General features: G+C 41.4%; 1 protein-coding gene across 1 annotated transcript; it reads left to right on the top strand.

The window, feature by feature from the left end:
• Positions 1-1,087: 1,087 nt before the first annotated feature.
• On the top strand, positions 1,088-22,496 carry heg1 (heart development protein with EGF-like domains 1). The gene is made up of 14 exons (XM_061723758.1): positions 1,088-1,520; positions 8,595-9,804; positions 10,626-11,113; positions 13,115-13,228; positions 13,353-13,475; positions 13,575-13,669; positions 13,750-13,805; positions 13,944-14,104; positions 14,425-14,559; positions 15,754-15,796; positions 15,875-15,912; positions 16,410-16,497; positions 16,697-16,874; positions 21,226-22,496. Exons 1-14 carry the CDS (start codon positions 1,229-1,231, stop codon positions 21,367-21,369), a joined length of 3,165 nt encoding a protein of 1,054 aa, XP_061579742.1. The 5' UTR covers positions 1,088-1,228; the 3' UTR covers positions 21,370-22,496.
• The last annotated feature ends 278 nt before the right edge of the window (positions 22,497-22,774 follow it).

Raw genomic sequence — 22,774 nt, 5'->3', positions numbered from 1 at the left:
ATGATAAAACTTTATGTCATCCGCTGTAATGTCCTTAATGGCGAATTGAGCCTCAGCCTGTGCAAACCATGCGCTCGCGTTTTGTTCCCAAAATTCGGGCAACTTCAGTGAAGCAGACATGTTCAGTAATAATCCCTGGAAACGTCCGAGAGAAAAACGGGGTCACCAATGTAGGAGTGCGGTTGATGTAGGCAGAGAAACGACGGAGATTAATTCCTCTTTGGAGAGCACTCCATTTAATTCAATTAACACAGTGAATAATCAAAAACCACCAAACAGCAAACTCTCGCGCAGGTAAAGACGTGAACACCTCCGAGGTGTGTCTGTACTCTTAAAGTAGCACGTATAATTAAAGGGAAGAATATCCCTTGTAAAAGGAACAACAAGGCATTGTAATATGGGCGAGGTCGCCGTGAATTATAACTCTGAGAATTAACAATTGTCCTGTGTGTGTATATCCACCACACACACATGTAAAGACTATGTAAACAAAGACTGTGTAAACAACAAAATAAGAAACAGGAAACATAAATATATATACACTATGTGAATGAGAGAATAATAATAAAAATAATAATAATAATGCACATGAATGAGTGAAAGAATATTGCACTTGAATGGATGAAGAATATTGCACAGTATTAGGTAGCTTATTGGTTCAGAAAGTTCACAGCTTTGGGAAAGAACATTGACAAAGTAAAAAATAATAATAAAAATAAAAATTCCTGCAAATACAATAGGGCCTTCGCACTGCAAGTGCTCGGGCCCTAATAATAATTAAACTTTAAACTAAATATTCAAAAGTATTAAACTTTTGAATATTTCACTTCGGTGTTGAACTGACCGACACCTGCAAGCGTCAGGAGCAGCCTCTGGCGGTGTGTGTGTGCGTGTGTGTGTGTGTGTGTGTGTGTGTGTGTGTGTGTGTGTGTGTGTGTGTGTGTGTGTGTGTGTGTGTGTGTGTGTGTGTGTGTGTGTGTGTGTGTGTGTGTGTGTGTGTGTGTGTGTTACTGTGCGTGAGGAGGAGGAGCCCGGCTCCTCCGCCGTGATAACAGCCTCCCGGGCTCTCTTATCCCCCGTCTCCCTCAGTGTGAGCAGCTCTTTCTCCCCCCAGGAGTTTCCCTCCAGCTTCCCTCCCCATTAACCGAGCGTCCCCCCCTCATGGTGTCCTCCGGGAGGCTCCTCGGCATTCACTCGACTTTTCGGCCACTCTGGGGTGTCCGCGACCATGGAAACGTGCTTAGTGAGTCCCGTCCCGGGTCCGCGGTGTCCGCTGCTGCTGCTGCTGCTGCTGCTGCTGGCCGGGCCGGGGCCCCTGCAGGCGGCGGGGACCCCGGGGCCCCCGGGGCCCCCCGCTCCCAACAGCACCGGCGGGGTCCCGGGTGGGCTTTACTCCCACGTTACCACTGATGATGAACTGAGAAGCGCTGGAGGCGCCGCAGCTTCTACTTCTTACTCCAGCGAGAGTTTATCCCCATCACAGAGACACGTCCTGCTCACGCACGCTGCTGGAAACCCGGGTAAGGTTTAAACTGCGCTCTGCGAACACACTCTGGCAATTGCAATCAGTGCAGGTTTTGTCATTCACTTTTTTTCAACTCTTTTTATTGGCTTTTTCTTTTAAACATATAACACATAACAGACATTCAACAATTTACAAGACACAAACTATACAGACTCAGACAGAGAGGCAGTTCAGGGCTTTTCTCAACTAGATGGGCTAAAAGAGCCTGAATTATGGCCCGCGTTAAATCGACGCATAGATACGCCGTAGCCTACCGCCTAGGTTACGTACGGTGCGCGTCGCCGCGTAACCTACGGCGTAGGCTCTGCGTTGGTGTAACGCGGAACCATAAATCAGCCTTAAGTAGATATTGGGCCGTAGTCTCAAATTGCAGGCTTAATTCGAAGATGCATACCGGAAAGTGGGAGAGTTAAATCTTGGTTTCAATGTAACCCATAAATGGTTTCCAGGTACTCTCAAAGTTATCTGGGGAGCCTCGCAACACAAATCTCAGTACAAGGTGCTGCCTCACAGCTCTCAGGCACTGAGTCCAGCTCGTTGGCTGAGGATTCTTCCAGTTGAGGAGGATCAGTCTCCGTGCCAACAGGGTGACACATTTGGTTATTTTGAATTTATTTTCAGAGAGATTCTCGTTCAGTCATTCCTTTTTTAAGGTTTTTATTAATTGTATTAATTAATTTATTTTATTACATTATTTCTCATTACAGCATGTTTGTGCATCAAGTAATACAAGTTTGTGCGAAGAATACTTTTTTTTTAAGAAAGAAACAAAAGAAAAGAAATAAATCAAATCAACAAAATAGGGAATAAAAAATAAATAAATAAAGAATTGCATGTACATATGAGAACACATACAAGCATATGCTTCCAAGGAAAAAGACAAATAATAAAATAATTCTGAACACGATAAGGAAATAATATACATGTAGACAGGATAGACACTTAAAAGACACTTAAAATAATAGGTCACAAACATATCAGATGCAAGGAGGATTATTTAAACACACAAAAAACCCACTATAAAACTTTAATTTAACACTTCCTATTCCATCCCTCACCCACTTATGGCTCTCTATTACCTCTCATTCATATACCTACAAAGTCTATATACAGGTTTTGTCATTCCTGTCGACCGGATGAAGCTTTGTATCGTGTATGCTCATCGCAACTTTGCAGTTGCAAGAAAAAAATCATGCAAATAGAAGCTGTATTACTCTTATTGCATGCTGTCATGCTGAAGAATGGCTGCAGCTTTGCATTAAATTACATGTACAAAGCTGCAATTAACCAAGAGCCCAAAAAAAAGCTGAAAACACTTTTTTTTCCCAGATTGATTGATTCATAAACTGATGTCACAGTGAAATGTTTACCCCTCTGCAAATGACCTTAAAATAAGAGGGCATTAAGATTGTTCAACCAGCAGCTTTAAAACTAGAAAAAACCTGGGCCACTTCTGAAAACTTGAGAAAATACAACAGCAATTGGAGCCAGTACATTTTGAATGTATCACATGATGCAAATTAATTTTCTATCCTATAAATGGCTCCATTGCATCCTACTTGGCACAGATTGGGGCTTTGTAATTGCATGCTCTCACTAATGGGGCACGAGTTAAAAGACCTCAACACAGCCCTTTTATCACGGCAAACGAAATATAGTGCCGCAGTGAATGAAATGCTTCAAAGATTAAATAAGATTAAAAATAATCAATTCTGATAATTAGATCAGTCGTTTTATAAATGCAGATGTCAGTTTGTGTTAGGAAGTGAAATATAGTCTGGACTCCAAAAAAATACTAGAAAACTGACAAACAGCTCACTCATTGCATCTCCTGCATCACAAGTTTGATCTGCATCCTCAGCTGACTCGGATCAGTGCACCTCATTAGTCTCCTGAATAAATATAAATAGTTTACTGTTTCATTCAGTTACCGCTAACAGACTGATCACAAAGCAGTAGTTACACATGAGTACAAGCTAAACTGTCAGGTTCGTAAAAAGTGCTGCGTGCTTACGCAGAAGAACCTGCACCTAAATGTTATAGGCGTTGTGCATCAGACCAAGGAACCGCATGTTTTCACTTCACTTTATATCTCCAGACCAGATCTGTGTATGGAAGAGGAGGATTTCAAAGCAAGTGGCTCAATATCCTCCATCACACAATAACTACTAAAATCTTTTGTTATGGCCCAGAGTTTTAGGATATCAGGTCTGAAAACAGCCATGCATTTGTGTAATGCTGGTGCAAAGTTGTTGAAGATAAAAGATAAAAATAAAAAAAGGGTTTTAGCTGGTGTTATGTGTTCTTTGTAGAACCAACAGCAGTCTCATCCATGAGCTGACTGATTTTATGTGTTTATGCTGCTCTGCTGGAACCTCGAATACTTCTCCCTCCCAGATCCCACACCTCTCCCAGTGGGACGAAAACCCTGGTTAAATTCTAAGGGTGTGCAGGGAAATAGCTTTTTATATTAAAGAAAACATATTCCTTCCTTAATAAAAAAAGATAGTGAACATATTGTGTTGAGGGCTTTGTGAAACGTATCATGCAATAGTAAAAATGTCATGGAGATACACAACAAAAGCCTCCTTCTCAGCCGTGTTGTCACAGCTCTGTTCATAGCAGCTGCTGGGTGGAGTCAGCAAGTCGACTCCACCCACTTTTCCCACAAGTTGTGCCTCTCTTCATTTTAGTGTTACAGCTTTGTGCCAGCCACTTCCAAAGTACAGCGAGTGCGACATGATGTCAAGTTGGGTGGAGATAAAGATGAGGAGGCTGGATAACTTGTGCGGGGATCTGACTCTGTGATGTCTCAATACCCTGCAAATGTAATGATTTACTGAACCACTTGTTTTCAGACTTTGGTGACCTCAAACAAACCGGCAAGGATAATTTAGTTGGGAAGTTTGGGAGATATTCAGACGCTTTTAAGTTAATGCTCTTAACTAAGGCGTACAGTGCAACACTATAGCAGTTTAAAGAGCTGTTGAGATGTATATAGTGTCGTGAACTAGTATTGTTCACAATGTCTACAATTGTTAATGGCTCATCTGGAAAGATGACATTTGGAAAGTTTTGTGTCGTCCGTGTTTATTCACGTTTGTCTTTTTTCTGATTTTCTACCTGGAACTGGGGTATTTGATACAGTCTATCTACCAGATACCAGCTCTTTTGCTGATTATGTTATCGTAGTTTTAGAAACATCGTTTTTTGAAAAAGGTATTGACTTAAGCTGTTATATGTTTTACAGCATTGAAGGTGATGATTTATTCTCTTTGTGGCACTCTGACTAGGAGGATGTTGCTATCATCATTATCCTTTTATTTTTTAATTTTCCAAGTGTGGATTTGGCCGGAGTTTAGTCATTTATAAACCAACACCCTTTCTGATTCACGCTCTTACGCACAATCTGGTTGAAATCAGTCCCGGACACTTTCACAGTACAAATCCCCTCACGCTGAGCCATGCTCAAGGGCATGGATGCTGCCCAGGGAAGATAAGGCTGAAATGATTCATTTCCATACTTAAACTCGCTGTCTCGGGGTGAAGAACATGAATTGTGAATGCCACCAGTTTATGATCGCAGGGAAAATGCCGTGGCAACAAATTCCATCTCTTTGGTTTCCACAATGAAAATCAGCATGTTTACAACGGTGATGAAAGATCACCTGAGTCCGCATGCATGCTGGGTGAATCGCAGTTAAGTTGAGTTATATGCGGGGAAGATAACACAGACAACTGTGGTAACAGTTGAGAGATAAACAGCCGAGGATCTGGGAGTGTCCATCGCTTGCTGCCAGCAGCACGTTCCAGACTTCAGTTTTATTGCTCAGACTGAATCCAGAAAGACAAAACAAAATAATAAGAGAGGCACATGCAGAGGAAGTGAGAGAAAAATAGTCTGGTGGCTCATTTGTCCCCTTAGACTCCCAGCGGACGGGCTGTTCTGCAGCTGAACCCGCTTTGCTATTAGTTTTGGACAGTGGCTGTTGGTGGCACTGATGCCCATCCTCTGAGCTGTTGTTCCAGTCATGGACAACAGCCAAATGAGAGGCTCTCAGACAGCTCTGCAGCAGAGGAGGACCTCGCACACAGCAATCATGCCCAACTGTTTTCCGTTTATGTACTTCTGTTCAGCCTGTACCACTATAATGCCTTTTTAAATACAGTCAGACCAGCAGCACAGAGCAGAGAGACAGTTGGTGACCAGCTGGTGAGCTCACTTCAGCATTTAGTATGCAGACCCTGTGAAGAAAAAAAACAGCTAAAATAAGTGTTAATGACTTTAAAATTGATATATTTTAATAGTCATTACCTGTATGACTTAATCAGATTGTATCAGGCCTTCAGATAGTTGTGGAGCAGTTTTTGATCATTCTCCTTCACGCCATTGCAACTCTCTGCAACTTAACTTAAGGTGAGCTGAGGTCTGGACTTTGACATGGCCGTTCAAAAAACCTTGATTCCTTTGTTTTGCACACATTTTGTTGTAGGTTTGTGCTTCAGATTGTCTTGTTGAGTGACCCGTTGGGAACCAGTCTTTAGTAGAAGGACAGATGGCTTCACATTTAGCTCGAGAACACTTCGGTGTACAGACGGGGTCCTGGTGTCCTCTGTAGTCTCATCCACACCGCCAGATTGTTACACTTCTGTAGCACCTTTATTCTACTCTGTGCTGTTTACATTTCATTTTGTTATGCTGCTGTTATGGCTCAAGGGCACAGATTTTGATTGTGCCATCATGGACTTCAACATTTCACATGTTTAGCGATGTCCCCAGGATATAAGATTTAGTTCTTGAGTATTGCAGTTTGGCACAGTCTTACCTTTGGGGTAAATTTGTAGGAATCCCCCTCCTGGGAAGACTGACATCTGTCCTGAATACTTTTCACTGTCTTGAATACTTTTCACTGAATAATCTTTCTGGCTGTAAAACACTGAACTCCTGCTTGTTCAGAAGCTGATTTGAGACCTCGGATAGCTCAGCGGGTTGAGCGGGAACTGTTTACGTACAGAGGCTGTAGTCCTCATGCAGGCATGGGTTCGAGTCCTGCCTTGTCGCTCTTTACTGCATGTCTTCTACCCATTTCCTAAGAGCCACTGGTGCCACAAAAATTTAAAAAAAGTACATCCCTTCAGCATTGACATGTGTCAATAGTTGCTTATTTAAGACCATTGCTTACGTCTTTCCTTACTGGCATATTTTTTAAACACACACCTGACCAGCAAACTATCAAAATATTCTTTTTTAATAGAGGTCTGCAGAACCTAGTCACAATTTCCCAACCTAAATCTTAGGAAGCAGTAAGGGGGTACTTAGTATTGCCCACATGATTTTGTTTTTGGTACGAAAACGTATGTCTCAGTGCAATAAGTTAAAGAGCTACTGCATTCGGGGGATGTATTTTATTTTTCTATTATATTTTTACACAGGACACCTGTAATAATAATAAAACATTAAGCTTAAGCAACAATATCTTTTTTCACTGATTTTAATGGGAATATATGGTACATGGCAATATTGAACCAGATTAAAAAGGAACATGAATCCACGCCCAGGTCCGTGGTGGCAGTTTTCTGTGCTCACTCAGCTTTAGGAAGGAAATGGCTGATTCCCAGCAGAGACACTCACTTCCATATTTAGGACTTCAAGCCATTGTTAGAGTAGACAAGCTGGCTGCCAGTTGTTCTCCACCCAAATGCACGGCCCTTGCAGCCAGCAGGCCTGCAACACGGCTTCTGCCGCTCTGCAGCTTGTGCAGGTTATGTGCAGGTGAGCGCCCTCTGCTGGCCGTAGCTCAAAATGTACAAAAAGTAAAACATATAGGCGATGAAGAAACCTGAAGAAATTCTTACTCATTAACTATCACTTTATTTGACTTATTGAAATTAACACAACTTTTAGAAGTGTTTTAAATTAAAACAGCAATTGGAGCAGCTTCATATCGTACTTTTTTCTGTTTTTAATGTGAATCCAGAGCCTTAGCCCTTTTGCTTCCTCCTTGAAATGTATTTTATCTGTGTGTTGGGATTTCTATGCCTTGTAATTGTTGTAATTTTTGTTGTGTGACTTGTGTGTCTGCAATTGTAATTTCTTTTATGCTGCTGTCTTGGCCAGGCTTCCCTTGAAAAAGAGGTCATTGTGTCCAGTACTCGAGTTGTAAAAAAAAATCAGGGGGGATGGTAGATTTTATCCTATGGGGACAGATAATTTGTGCTGATTACAAATAATATAATATATTACAAATAATAGCACTGACCAAAACACCTGCAGAAATACTGCAGGAATGACATAGCGGCAGTTAAATGCAGCCTTCTGTAAGCTTTAAATATCCACTGGGCTTACATCAAATACATCAAAACACAACAAAACACAAAAATAAAAAACAGTTTTCTGAATTTATCAATATGCCTCAGTCCTTCACAGGATAAGTAAAATGGATCACTGCAAAAACTCAAAATCTTAACAAGAATATTTGTCTTATTTCTAGTTAAAATGTCTCATTTTAGTAAAAAAAATCTCATTACACTTAAAACAAGACTCATCACTGGAAAAAACAAAATTTTTCACCTGTTTCAAGTAGATTTTCACTTGAAATAAGTAGAAAAATCTGCCAGTGGAACAAGATTTTTTTGCTTGTAATAAGAAGATAAATCTTGTCTCACTGGCAGATTTTTCTACTTATTTCAAGTGAAAATTTACTTGAAACAGATGAAAATTGTGAAATAAGTTATTTTTCTGGTGATGACTCTAAATGTTAAAATAGCAGTAAAACCACATTCATTGATGAAATGACATAAGGGATGGAAAGGGGGGATAGCAGTTTTACAGGAGGGATGATTTTGACCGTTTTTATTTAAGGGGGGGATGCCATCCCCCCTCATCCCCCCTCAACTCGAGTACTGATTGTGTCTCAACAGGACCGACCTGGTTAAATAAAGGCAAAAAAAAAAAAAAATGTTCATTTTGTGTGACAGAATTGACACAATGTAATTCTATTGATTAATCACACAAATTGTGAAATAAAGATGGATTTAATAATATAAACTTTGTTTTTCTTCTCAACAGACGCTGAGCAGACGAATACCTTCACAGAAACGAGCACCAAGCCACCACAGGCCACAAATCTGTCAACTGAGCCACTTACCTCCACCCTCATAGCCACCACTGAGGCTGACAGTGGCAGCAGCAGCAGCAGCAGTAGTAGTAGTAGTAGTAGTATTAGTAGTAGTAGTAGTAGTAGTAGTAGTAGTAGTAGTAGTAGTAGTAGTAGTAGTAGTAGTAGTAGTAGTAGTAGTAGTAGTAGTAGTAGTAGTAGTGCTAGTAGTAGTAGGAGTATCAGCACCAGCAGCAGCAGCAGTAGTAGCAGTAGTGGCAGCAGAAGCAGTATCAGTAGCAGTGACTGGACGGATTTTACTAACACAAACCAGATGCCAAGCGTCACCCACGCTGTGTCCCGGGAGGCCAGGTCCAGTCAGACTGTGGAGGAGGGAACAGCTCGCGACAGCCCAGCATCCACCCACCTGTCAGAGGCTTCCACCTCGCAGGTGTCGCACACGGCGGTCCTCACCAACACCACGTACACCACCACCATCAGCCGCGCCGGGGAGAGGACCCTGCTGTCCGTTACCTCCTCCTCCAGCAACAGCACCTCCTCCGCCTTTACAGAAGACTCCAGTCCCCATCATCCTCTTTCCACCAGGGAAATGCCTCCCAGCCCTGCAGAGACAGAAGATTATACCCAAAGTGGGCCGTCTACAAGGACTAACGGGGGAGACGTAACAGAGCAGCACGCAACCGGAGCCTCTTCAGAGACCGGAAGCCCAGCGAGCACCAGCGGGACCCGGAGTTTAACTGAACCTAAGACCACCGACCACCAGCACACTTCAACATCACAGGAGACGTCCGACTCCACGCCGCCTCTCAGAGTGTCAGAGCCCAGCACCGGCCAATCAGAGGTGTCCGTGTCCTCCACACCACCGTTCACGTCACCTGTGGGAGGTGCTACAAGTGTTTCTGGGACGGACCAGGAGCCCGGCTCGAGTGTGGGAACGTCCACGGAGTCTTCCACCGGAGCCCACAGCTCTCACACTGACAATCAGGAGGGAGACGAGAGGATTCCCTCCCAGACCAGCGAGGGCGGGGTGGGCCAGGGTCTGACGGCCGCTCCCTCCACAGTCAGCAGCAGCACAGCTGAAATAAACAAGCCTATGACGGACATGCCGGTGCTGGTTACCAGGGCCTTCCTCACCGCCACACCAGCCACGCTTACGGAAAGGTACAAAATGTACACATTTCTCTGCTAATTCATGACAGTAGAGTAATCAGAGGTGTCAAAAGTATTCACATTCATTACTCAGGTAGAAGTATAGATACTAGAGTTTAAAAATACTCCTGTAGAAGTTGAAGTATCAACTCAAGTTTTTTACTCAAGTAAAAGTATAAAAGTACTGGTTTCAAAACTACTTAAAGTATAAAAGTAAAAGTAATGTAAGGGGGAAAAAGCCATTAAGGACAAAAGCCATTGAAAATGAATGCATCTTAGTATAATGCAAATATATTAAAGAACCATATATGTGTACTATTGAGCATTAACATGTGTTTCAGAGAGCAGAACATATGATGACTAGTTGCCTATAAGTATTGTAATGGTGCAAAAGGTCAAACTTCAGAGGCATGTTATCATTTATCCTAACCTTTATTGGAATTTACATCCAAGTTTAGTTGCAGGAATCTGAGGGAACGGATGTAAGAACAAAACTGGACAAGAACATCTGAAACAACCACAACCAAATTCACTCTATCCGGATGGAGCAATTTAACTGGATAGTTTTTTTTAAAGGCCGAAATGAAATAAAGATGTAAGGAGTAAAAAGTACAGATAATTGCGTGAAAATGTAAGGAATAAAAGTAAAAAGTCGTCTGAAAAATAATTACTCCAGTGAAGTATAGATAACCAAAATTTCTATTTAAGTAAGGTAACAAAGTATTTGTACTTCGTTACTTGACACCTCTGAGAGTAATCCAACAATTCCTGAAGTGTGATTAGCCGGTGAGTTCACATGAAATGACCTTGAGACTTGATTTATTTCACTTCAGCAGCTCACCGTTAACAGAGGAGGACGTTTCCAGAGCGACAGGCTTCACCACCACCACCGTGGCCTCTACCAGCCCTCCTCTACCTGCAACCTCCTCCCCGAGGATCAGCAGCTCCACCGGCAGCTACACGTCAGAGGTCCCCACGCAGGCCACCGTCCCAGTCACTGCACCGTCAGCCACGGTCTCCACCCTGTCCCTGCTGACGCCTGCAGCGCACCAGACGCCCGCTGTCAAAACCCAGATACCCTCAACGGGAAGAGCTAAACCCACAAAAGCCACCACCCTGCGCACCGACACAAGTGCAGGAACCCAAAGAAGCACAACAACAGCTCCGATCCAGTTCACCACCACCACCACGGACGCACACAGCACTCCGAGTGGGAGCTTGGAGACCCAGCAGACCACCGGGGGACAGACAGAGAGAGGAGCTACCGAGCGGGTGGTGACAACGCTGCCCCCTAGTGTTCCACTCACCAAGAGCACACCAAGTGAGTAGCATCACTGATTTAACTATGATCAGTTATTTAACATCATTTAATAAGATTTTGATGTGATGAAAGCATTGACGATGCGTAAAAAATGCTTTTAGTTCAATAAAGTTAATGGTTCTACTGGAACGATAACATTTTCACTGAAATTCAAGTATCTTTATCCTTTCTGATTTATGATTTGACAGAAGATGATATTATATTTAGATAGATTATAACTTCAGTAAAGGTCTTGAAAATAGGAATTGAACTTAAATGTTGCTCTTTGCATATTTAGATGATGAGTTTTACGTCTTGAAGTGAATGGTCTGTTTCAGAAGGATACTTTAAAGGTCAAGTATAGTGATGTATAGTACAGTATAGTGGAGAAAGTACAGATTATAAGTGAAAAGCACAAGCCTCACCTAAATTTAAACATGCAGGAAAAAATCATGTTAGCTTCAGAAAACAAAAATAAAGGTCCACTCTGAAATTGATCTTTGGTTTGCTGATGCTGGAGTGACATAGAAATACAGCAATAAGGCAAGGAGAAGGATCTGGACTAAATTCAAACATGAAGAGCTCATTTTAAAGCATTTCAAAGACCACCTGTCTTGTTTTTAATTGATTCTGCACTAAATAATGCATAGTTGGGATATTTTCTGTTTTTTTTTTTAGTGTACTTTACAAACATTGACTTTTTGAAGCCACTCTATGCGACTGTACCACTTCTGGCCACATGGGGGCAGTGTTTCACAAGACAGTTCGTGCATCATCTCCTGGTCCAAAGGCTCCTACACTGCATGATTTTTGGCCGTCTCAAACAAAAGATGCCTGTCCTGAAATGAAACACGTCGTACAATGTGAGTGACACCATGGTCACACTGGTCTTGCAACCAAAGACTGCCTGATAAAATTTTTTGGCCGTGCCTCATGACTCCATCCACTGACGAGCAAATAAAAATATGAGTTGAAATTGATATTGATATTGATAAAAGCGCAGTTCCTTCTAAAAAAAAAAGAAGACAAATAGTAAATAAACTAAGCTTAATGAAACCAAGAATGAATCAGAATTGGTGGAGATGTGGTTGCAGAAGTCAGCACTATAGGGACATTGCAAGTTGTCTCACATAAAAAGTGCGTCCGCACCCTAAGACATCATGGTGTACTACGTGTTGTCTTTTCAAAACTGACATCCAAAGTTGGTCTCGTCTCCTGGATCATGACCAGGACCAGATTGTCCTTTTGCCAAGTGTTTCTTTCAAGCATTTTTGGTCCCTATAAAAGCATCTACAGTTCGGTTGATTTTCACTTTTTATTTATTTACCGCTCTGCATGCTGAGTCATCGTACAGTGTGCAGATCCGGGTCGTACAGTCAGACATGTAAGGATCTTAAAAGATTTCAAAAATCAAATCTGCATTCTGCAGAAGCCATAAGGCAAAACAAAGTGCACCTCTAGGGAAAAGGTGGTATTACAGGACATGCTGGACCGTCCTCATGCATTAGCACACTGTTGTAAGTGTCCTTTGTCAGCACAGCAGATCTTTATGCCCCCCTGTGGTCACAATCGGTATTGCTCCATGGAGTGGTTTTAATGTTGAAAATGCTAGCAGTTTTACACAAATCAATGTGCCCCCCCTTATCTAACTACAGAAAAAAAATGTTGGGACTGTTAGGACTAAAGTTTGAGTTTAGTGTGAGAAAAAGAGCACAAGCACACCTGCCGTATCTCCAAAGGAGAGCTGCAAGGCCTCTTCCAAGGCCATTTCCCAGCATCACTGTTTTAGATAGAGTTGTGCGAAAAAATCCCTGGGGTAGTTGTTCGTGTAATCTTGCTGACAGCCAGACAAACAAGAGCATGAACAGCTCTGATAACACACCCCCAAACCTGCTTTCTCTGCGGAAAAATACTGAAATTAGGCCTCATGCAAGGATTTTCTCCACAAAAGGTCCACACCCGAAGACCGAAGTGGTCTGAATTTAAAAGACTCTTTCTTTCTTTCTTCTCCGTGAACTCCAGGAAACCCGTGCTCGTCAAACCCTTGCATGAACGGGGGCAAGTGTGTGAGCTATAAAGGGCCCGAGTACACCTGCGCCTGCCAGCAGTCCTGGACAGGACCGACCTGCAACCAGGGTGAGATGCTTTTCCCCAAGGCTTTCCTCCTTCAGCTGCAGTGTTTCAATCCTTCAAATGCAGGATTGCATGTAGGTTTCTCTTATATTTGACGCAGTGAAGCCAACATGTGCTTTGTTTTCAGACGTGGACGAGTGTGAGCATGACCCCTGCCCCGTCGAGTCCACATGCGTTAACACGCGGGGCTCCTTCAGCTGCGAATGTCCGCTCGGCTTCGACCTCGAGGACGGACGCACCTGCACAAGAAGTAACACCGCATTTTCCGCATTTTTTTTCTGCATTTGTCTCGGCCAAATTCGTTCCATTATGTTACTCTAAACTTTCTCCCCCCCCTCACCCTTTACAGTAAAAACATTTCTGGGAACATTCAGCTTTAACAGACACGAAGCTTCGATCAAGAGCACCGCTATGCATGAGATCCAGCGAGAGATCATCCAGCTGGTACGGGGCCGACCGCAGCATCCTCCTCACTTTGAAGAGCTCCACCAGTTTTCTGACCTACGTTCTTGTCTTTTCTGCAGCTCAACGTGTCGTTGTCAGTCCTTCGAGGTTACATTCGCTCCACTGTGAGGAAAAAGTAAGTCTGCAGGGTCTCTAAAAAGTCCAATATCTGTACATTTTACATTCACTAAAAAGCACCAAAAGAAGGAATGACTGTAACCGTGCTTATTTTACAAAGTTGGACAAATCACAATGTGAGGCCTCCTCCCCTCAGGGACAAGGATGAGGCTCATATCTTGGCTGTCAACATGTTTTCCCTCTCCACGGATGTGACGACCGCCGAGGTCTTCAACAGCATCCAGATGTCGCTCAGCAACTGCAGCTCCTCACTGACCCACTGCCGAATGGTCCTGCAGTACCAGCTCTCCTACCACAGTGAGTGTTTCAGACAGAAATCAACGGAATAAACCTGATTGAGATCAACTGTGTGTGTTTGAACAGGCTTTACAAAGTTTACAGCTTCTATCTGGTCCTGTCGTAAAAATGCATTTGAAGCCAGTTGCACATAAATGATCAGCCACCAGGGGGCACAGTTTAGCCATAATGTACACCCACTACTCCAGAAAAAGAGAGATTATTGAAGCTTGATAAATGTCATGGCATAGGGTAATTATGAAATATGCATTTTAATCTGGGAAAGAACAGAGCTTGTTTTGCGTTTTCCTAAGCTTCCTTTCGTGCGTGCCGTGTTTCAGTGGAGAGCCTGTGCGTGGCCCAGAAGACCCGCTGTGACGGGGAGCGCTCCACCTGCACGGACAGCACTGGGACGGCCTACTGCCAGTGTCTCCAAGGCTATTACAAACACAACCCTGAGGACCTGTCCTGCTTAGGTGAGCTCCTTTTCATTAACATTACTACATGATGACATTTAGATAAGCTTTGGCATATTTGAGGGAGAAAACAGTCCAGAGAAAGTAACAGCTTGGAATTAACTGGTTTTATTTTTAGATGTACCTTAATATGTGCTCTAATCTAATATACGCAACAATATTAGTCAAGCATAATGCTCTCACCCTAATGACACACAGCCAGTTATGATTATTGTATCTTCAATGATCACGTGCACAGGATAACGTAAGTGAGCCCATATACCGGTACTTGGTATTTCAATGATAGCTAACTGGAGTCAGTAGTTTGAGATGTGGTTTAGAAATACTTTCATTGATAAAAACATGCATACACTTAATTTTTCCGTTCACAAGGAGCATCCTCGTTAAAATAAAAAGGTCTGAAGACATACGATCAAGTTCAGATGATCTTTCTGAGGTTTGAAAGAGACACAAGGCGATCTCAAAGTGTTTAGGTATTCATCAACCCACCACTTGGACGTATTTCCTATAAATTGACAGTTTTTCCTAGAAGTGGACTGCGGTGTTCAATAGGAAAAAGTGTGTGGACTTACGGTATAAAGAAAAAAAGTTGACATTTTTCTGGAAGAATGCATGGCAGTATGTATGGCACAATAAAAGAGTGCTGTTTATCAACATCAGAAGATAATCTAAGCAGTGATGTCTGGTGAAGGGACCGTCTTGATTTGTCTCTGGAAAAACCTGAGATCAGTGAAGGAGAATTATTTTTCCAGGTTTACCGTGGAATCCCGCGGGATAACGTCAGCATGATTGTCAGTTAAAGCTTCGGAAAAAGAAAATTCAGGCTCTGCACGGGCCCACGGGTCACCTAGACTTTAACCCTTAGGAACGCCACATACATGTGTCTGAGATGAAGCGGATCTGTAAAGAGGAACGGTCAAAAATTCCCTCTTTAGTGTTTTTCAGCTTAGAATATAGTGTTTGTTTATTTTTGTAACGTAGATGAAAATAAGATCACATTTTCTAGCAAATTAAAGCAGAAAGAGAAAAGAGTTACTTCCAAAGGTTCACTTGCTTCATTTCATCACTGCAGTGTATTTAACAGGAAAAGTGCAGAAATTAAGAATATTACCCTTAATCACACATGCTGGCTATGAAAGATGCTTAGCAACGATGACGTTTCAAGCTTCTGAAGAAAACCTCTTATTTTTCCAGAGTGTGGGGACGGCTACAAGCTGGAAAATGGCTCCTGTATCCCGTGAGTTGAATTATCTGGTTCTGGTTCAGTTGTCGCTCCGAAGTTGTCCGCACTGTAGCTCATGTTTCTGTCTTTCAGGTGCATGTTTGGATTCGGAGGATTCAATTGTGGAAACTGTGAGTTAATTTTAAGTTTTTCAGACTTGTTTTTATTCATCTAAGATGGATTCACTTCTCTTGACGGATTCAGCTGTTTCATTTTATTGGTGGAAAAATTAAAAAAATTTCATTTAACAGCTCAACGACTTGTTATTGTGTATATTGAAAAGAAATCGTACATTTGTTTTTATTGAAGTGTTTTCATCCCCTTAATTTAAGTAAAAACTCCCAGAATAACTCTTATCTTTCCTATGAATTTATTTGTTTTACAAGTGCAAAACTATAAAGAGATTCCAGATTATTTTTGTCTTCTTTTTGATCTAAAAAGAAAACAATCTTATTAGTTACATCAATCTATTTGTGTTTTTTAAAACAAAAATATTCAGCTGCTGTATTTGTTTTTTTGATTTGTATTTCTACACATTAGCTGAGGGGTAAAATGGTTTAAGAGAGGTGATTCTGTAATGTATTTATTTATTGTCAAAAGTTTTATTTATGACTTTTTTTAATTCCAGTTTACAAGCTGATTGCCGTCGTGGTGTCACCAGCAGGCGGCGCGCTGCTCCTCATCCTCGTCATCGCTCTCGTTGTCACCTGCTGCAAGTAAGACGGCGCTTGTTGCAAGCAGAGAGGTTTTCTTGTCTGTGGATTTATTCAAATTAACAAAAGTATCTTCTGTACGTTTAAAAAAAAAAAGAAATACAACTATCAGTATCTGGATAGGTTCACCAAAATCACAGAAATACACACATTATGGTGACCTGTGGTATTTGTATAACTTTTATAACATTTGATCCTTCAGGAGAGACAAAAATGACATCAATAAAATAATCTTCAAGAGCGGAGACATGCAGATGTCCCCATATTCAGACTTCCCAAAAAACAACCGGATATCCATGGAGTGGGGCAGGGAGACCATAGAGATGCAGGAGAACGGCAGCACGAAAAACCTGCTGCAGATGACTGACATTTACTACTCTGTGAGTATTACATAAAATGTTTATCTGATAGAAAAAAAAACAATTAATTGCACAAGCAGCAGTTATTTCCGAGCCATTTATCAAACACACTGAATGATTCATAGTTCAGGCTTGAAAGAGTGTGTGACGCTCGGTCTTTCAAGGGTCTTTTCTCTAATGCTGCGTGCATCAGATGGTCCAGGAAAGAAGATGAGATTGGATGTGTGGGTTTATTATGAACCTTCCTCTGAATGAAGATTAGTCGGTGTGAACCAAACCTCCTTCACAACTGACCTCAAAGGATGTCGGGTGATTATAAAGATGGACAAAGCTGGAAAAGGATGCAAAAGCATCCCGCGGGACTTTGACAATCTTCCATTAGTGACAGAAAAAAGGTGTAGGAATCAGCGAGAGTAGCAAACACATTTCCAAACAATGTGTAGGCTATTTTTTTTGTTATTTATTGTTTTTAATCAGTTATTTGTTTTATGTTATGTTGTGTGTAAATGTTTTTAATTATCTATTTATTATTTAGCACTGACTGATGGAACTTTTAATTTTGTTGTTATATAACAATGACAATAAAGATCTAATTAATCTAAATCTAATCTAAATTGAAAGTCTGAAAATACTACCAAAACTATCAAATAGTACAAGACATCAGCAAGTCCTTTTATTAGAGGGTAGATTCAAATCTTTGTAATGTGGGATTTAAATAATCCTGCTAGGTTACTGGTTAGCAGAACTTTAACATGTTGTTATAAAGGGATTGGTAAAGGTATTTCACTGTAACTCCACCTGTTGGAATAATGTCACAAAACGTTGTTAACCAATAACAAAGTAATGCAGCTGTAGGAGGAGGCCTGGAGCAAACAAAAATAATCCAGGATGAAGGAAACTACTGTTCTCCAGAAAAACCTGGCAAATAAACACTGCACCACCTTGATGTTTCTCCACATCATTTCTGGAGGAATTTAGTTTGACAGAAGAGAAAATAAAACCTTTAACCCCTTGATGCCTGATGTATGAAAGTACACAGTACACAGAAAATTAAATATATTTAGTGTTTTTTACATATTGAAATTAAAAACTTCCAATTCTATCTTCAACAGTTTTCTAAATTATGTTTTTTTTTGTATCTGAATACATTTTAATGTATTTTATACATTCATTGTATTTTCTTTTCTTTTTTATTTTATCGTACAAATCTCTTTTTTTTCTATTGTTTTGATTCTGGTGCAGAGGTCTCTGGAAGGTATGAGGCAACATCAGGCATCAGAGGTTAATTTTTAAAATGCACAGCGCTCTGTTTAAAAGCAAACAAACAAACTAAAAAATAAACGCTGCAGATCAACTCCAAAATTCTCCCCTGGCTGCATTTTACAGCAAATTGTCAGAAGAACGGTCCACGAGCTGAAGCTTAAAACCTTCAGTGGTGGAACAAGACAATATTCAAAGGACAAATGTCAGTAAACAACCAAATGTTTCAAGAAGAGGAAAGTTCTCTCTTTTCAGCAGCCAAGTCAGAGTCCAGACCTCAGTTTCCAGAGACCCAGAACATGACCCCCGAGCAATTATTACATAAACAATGGCAGGTAAAAAATCCCATAGTGGGAGAAAAGCCTTAAGCCAAAGTGGCAAGGAAAAACTCCCCTTTAGGAGGGAAGAAACCTTGAGCAGGACCAGGCTCATAAGGGGGGGACCCTCCTGCCGAGGGCCAGACTGGGGGAGTCGGTGACGTCAGCAGCACAGCAGGCAGGTGGAAGCATCACTGTGACTGTGACTGTGGATCACTGTGACAAAGACGAAGAGCAGCGTTAAACACAGACATCCCAGAAATACTGAACTAAAACAGTTTTGATGGTCCAAAGAGGCCGTCGTCGCTGAGCAGGTCCGCTTACCGCAACATCAGATCTGACTGAAAAAAAAGATGGGGGATACTTGAGATTTCATTCAAGTACTCTTGTCCTTGGTGGTGATACGTTTTAAAACAGGCATTATGACGGAAACAAATTCTATTTAAAAAAGGTGTAAATACGTGTTTTTTTCCTTTTTTAAATGTATTTGATTTGATTTAATTTATTTATTCAGCACAGTATAAAAAACAGAACAAGTAACATACAAATGTAAAAAAGAGATTGGTAATGTGCTAGGCTAAGGCAAAAAGCCCGAGCGGCTTATACGAGGCCTCTACCTATGTAAAATACAGCAAAAGATTGTACAAAGATTTAAAATATGCAGAATACATGATTGCATTCTAAAAACAAAGACAAAGCAAATTAAAGCTGCAAGCAGCGATGAACGGGCCCTCGCGTGTGCAATTTGCACCAATTAAGGTCAAGGACTCAAAACTAAGTTTGATGACACCACCCACGACTCTTTATGTCAAACCATTCAAAGGTTATGGCAGAAAATAGGAACTATCAAATATCGACCAATCAGAAGAGGGGGCGGGGCTAATTCACACCAATAATGGTCAAGGGATTCAAAACCATGTCCGATGACACCACCCACAAGTCTTTATGTCAAACCATTCAAAAGTTATAGCAGAAAATAGGGACAACCAATCAGAAGAAGGGGCGGGGCTAATTCAGGCCAATGAAGGTCAAGGACTCAATACCAAGTCCGATGACACCATCCATGACTCTCTATGTCAAACCATTCAAAAGTTATGGCAGAGAAAAGTTTTCTAGGGGGCGCTGTTGAGCCGTTAGGCCACGCCCATTAATGCAAACCATGAAATATCAAATGTATCGCCAGGCCTGGCTTGCAAGCAAAATTTGGTGACTTTTGGGGAACTATCAAATATGGACCAATCAGATGAAGGGGGGGCGCGCTTTTTGGCGTCTAGCGTCGCCACGGTAACACTTTTGAAAGAGAAAAGTAATGCGCATCGTCGCAGGATGGAGACGCATATTTTAATGTATAACACACCTGGGTGCATGTTACGGTTCAGGCTCTGAAGTGGCTGAAGAAATGGCATAAATTTTGCCAAAATGACGACGATTCATTCAAAATGGCCGAATTCCTCTTCAGTTTCGGCCATGGCGCCAAGAGACTTTTCTTTAAGTTGCGACATGATACAGGTGTGTACCGATTTCCGTGCAAGTACGTAAAACCGTTGTGGGGGTTGAAGCACAAAGTTTTCTAGGGGGGCTGTTGAGCCATTTTGCCACGCCCATTAATGCAAACCATTAAATATCAAATTTTTCGCACCCATGTATCTTATGGAGAACTGCCCCAAACCAGTACGGAACTTCGGGAGATTTAAATGATTAGCCTGTCTTGTATTAAAATGGTGCATATCACTGTTGAACTGAAAAAATCTTTACATGGCAAAGAAAATGAAATTGGCAGGAACAATACTTTGAAAATAAAATTGCAGGTTTGATATGTATTTAACTTAAAGATGGGTAAAATATTGAGTTGTTTAAAAAGAGGGGCAGAATGAGCAGACCAATTACTGTGTGTGGCAATCCTGCAGAATCTTTTTTGCAACATATTACGTTTATGAAGATGTGTGTTATAGGTAGCTCCCCAAATAATATTACAGTAAATGAGATATGGATATATCAAGCTATAATAAAGAGTTGGGAGACAATTTTCATTCACCAAACTACGGAATTTGCCAATAATACCAATAGATTTAGATATTTTTTTACAGACATGGTTGATGTGGTTTTTCCAGCTTAAACTTTCATGGATAATTACACCAAGGAAGGTTGTTGATGTAACCTGAGTGAGCTGGTCATCTCCTATAGACAGACCGGTGTTAGATTTACAATATATTATATTTTTTTATGTAAATATAATAAAATTAGATTTTTTTATATTCAGTGATAGTTTGTTGTTTGATGTTTTCTAAATCATGGTTAGCCTTTCCCATTAGAGATAAAAAATCATTATGTGAAATAAATAAGTTTGTATCATCGGCAAAAAGTACAGGAAACAAGGAGGACAAGGCTGCGGCCAAATCATTTATATAAATAAAAAATAACAGGGGCCCTAGTATAGACCCCTGGGGGACCTCGCATTTTAAGGCGGCCCTCTCTGATGATTTACCATCAATGATAACAAATTGCTGACGGTTATGAATATAATTGAAAAGCCACACATGAGTGATTCCAGCAAATCCATAGTGTAATAATGTGTAATAAGGCATGCATTATTTATTTTTGCATTTTTTTAAGGTCCTATATTGTCCAATTTTGACCCCTATTGGTAGATAAAGCAACACAACAGTGTTCTCGCCTTGATCGTGATTCATTATCTAACATAAAGTGGACCCTTCAATATCGGGACGCAGCTGATGGACAAACTTACAGCCGCAGGTACACTTACATCTCCTCTCTTTCTGTGCCTTTTCCCTCAGCCCGCTCTGCGCAACTCGGACCTGGACAGAAATGGCTTGTATCCGTTCCCAGGTCTGCCGGGGTCTCGCCACTCCTGCATCTACCCCGCCCAGTGGAACCCGTCCTTCATCAGCGACGACTCACGGAGGAGAGACTACTTTTAACAGCCCCGCCCTGCGAACACACACACAGACACTTTCTGTTATCCTGACAATGGCGATGGTTGTCTGACACGGCGACAACACTCGTTTTTCCAAACTCCTTTTGACCATCTGAATTCAGGGTTGCACACTAACTGTGTAGATGTGTATGTATGTATACGCATGTGTCTGCATATTATTTAAGAACACATATTTGCTGGTAAAATGTGCTCCGTCGTGACCATTTAAGTGTTGTAGCATGGCTTGATTCCTTTACTTCAACTCATGTGTACCTCACATGGCTGCTGGACTGTTTGAAGTGTTTTTCCTGCCTCTAATGTAGCAGCTGATTCTCAGCTTCAGCGGAACCGTAGGATATCCATTACCATCGAAACAGGTCGTGCAGCAAGTCAATAACGCAAGATTGGACATAAAAAGATGTATGGTGTTCCCATTCTGCCCAGCAGGATTGGGGAAAGGGGGACAAAACACAATACACAAACGGTAATGTGCGATGTGAAGCCAATAGACCAGAACGTGCAAAAAATACTGAAACTGCAGCTCCTGGAGTGCAGAAATATATAAATACGTGCGTGCCACTGCTGTGATCTGAAATAATCTTCTCAGATGAGTCAGAGAGGAAAGTTTTGATCAGACACGAGGAAAAGTAACTCACCGAAGAATGCACAAATTCTGATTTCATGCTGAACGAGACGGAGGAAGACTTTGTGATCTGACACCGGCTGTTATTTATTATTCTATGTATGTCCAAGCTGTTCACATTCAGAATGATGGGTTTCTCATCCATACACACTGAAGGATAAACCTGTGGCTTTAAGTGCGTGTGTGCATGTGTTTGAGTGCATGTGAGATGAGGCGTGTGTGTGTGACAGGAATAATTGCGTGTATAGCGGAAGGATCATAAATGTTTGAATGCCAGGATGTATCATAATTAGCTGTCCCTTCCACGAATTATAATTTTTTATGAGTATTGTCTTTCTTTTTGTTTATAATGGAGTGTTGACTCTGGCGTTTTAGTCAGACGTGCTTATTTAAATAAATAAATGTTAAAACAAAAAAGAGAATGTAACGGCCTCTTGTCTTTCGGGTGCTGCAAATGCGTTCTGAATAAACCACTTTTATTGCCCTTTATCCTTCTCAAAAGTGACTGACTGACAGATAAGTCAAAGAGCAGTGTGTTTAGTATGCGGGACGAAAAAGAAACCTTTGAAAACTACTTAAATTTTGCCTCACATGCTGATTAAGAGTGGTCAAGTGAGCGTGAGCGTGAGCCTGCTCCAGCGCTGCAAATGTAGAGAGGATTCTGAAATCATGTCCAAACGTCAAAATGATCTCACTACTTGTGTCACTGATTTTTCCCCCTTTAAAACAAGTAGAGGCAGAAATGATCTCAGATGTTGCCTTCAAG

Source organism: Cololabis saira, chromosome 6 (genome assembly GCF_033807715.1).
Source record: "Cololabis saira isolate AMF1-May2022 chromosome 6, fColSai1.1, whole genome shotgun sequence".
NCBI lineage: Eukaryota > Metazoa > Chordata > Actinopteri > Beloniformes > Belonidae > Cololabis > Cololabis saira.
Note: the sequence above shows the minus strand (reverse complement) of the source record. Positions and strands in the feature narration are given on the sequence as shown.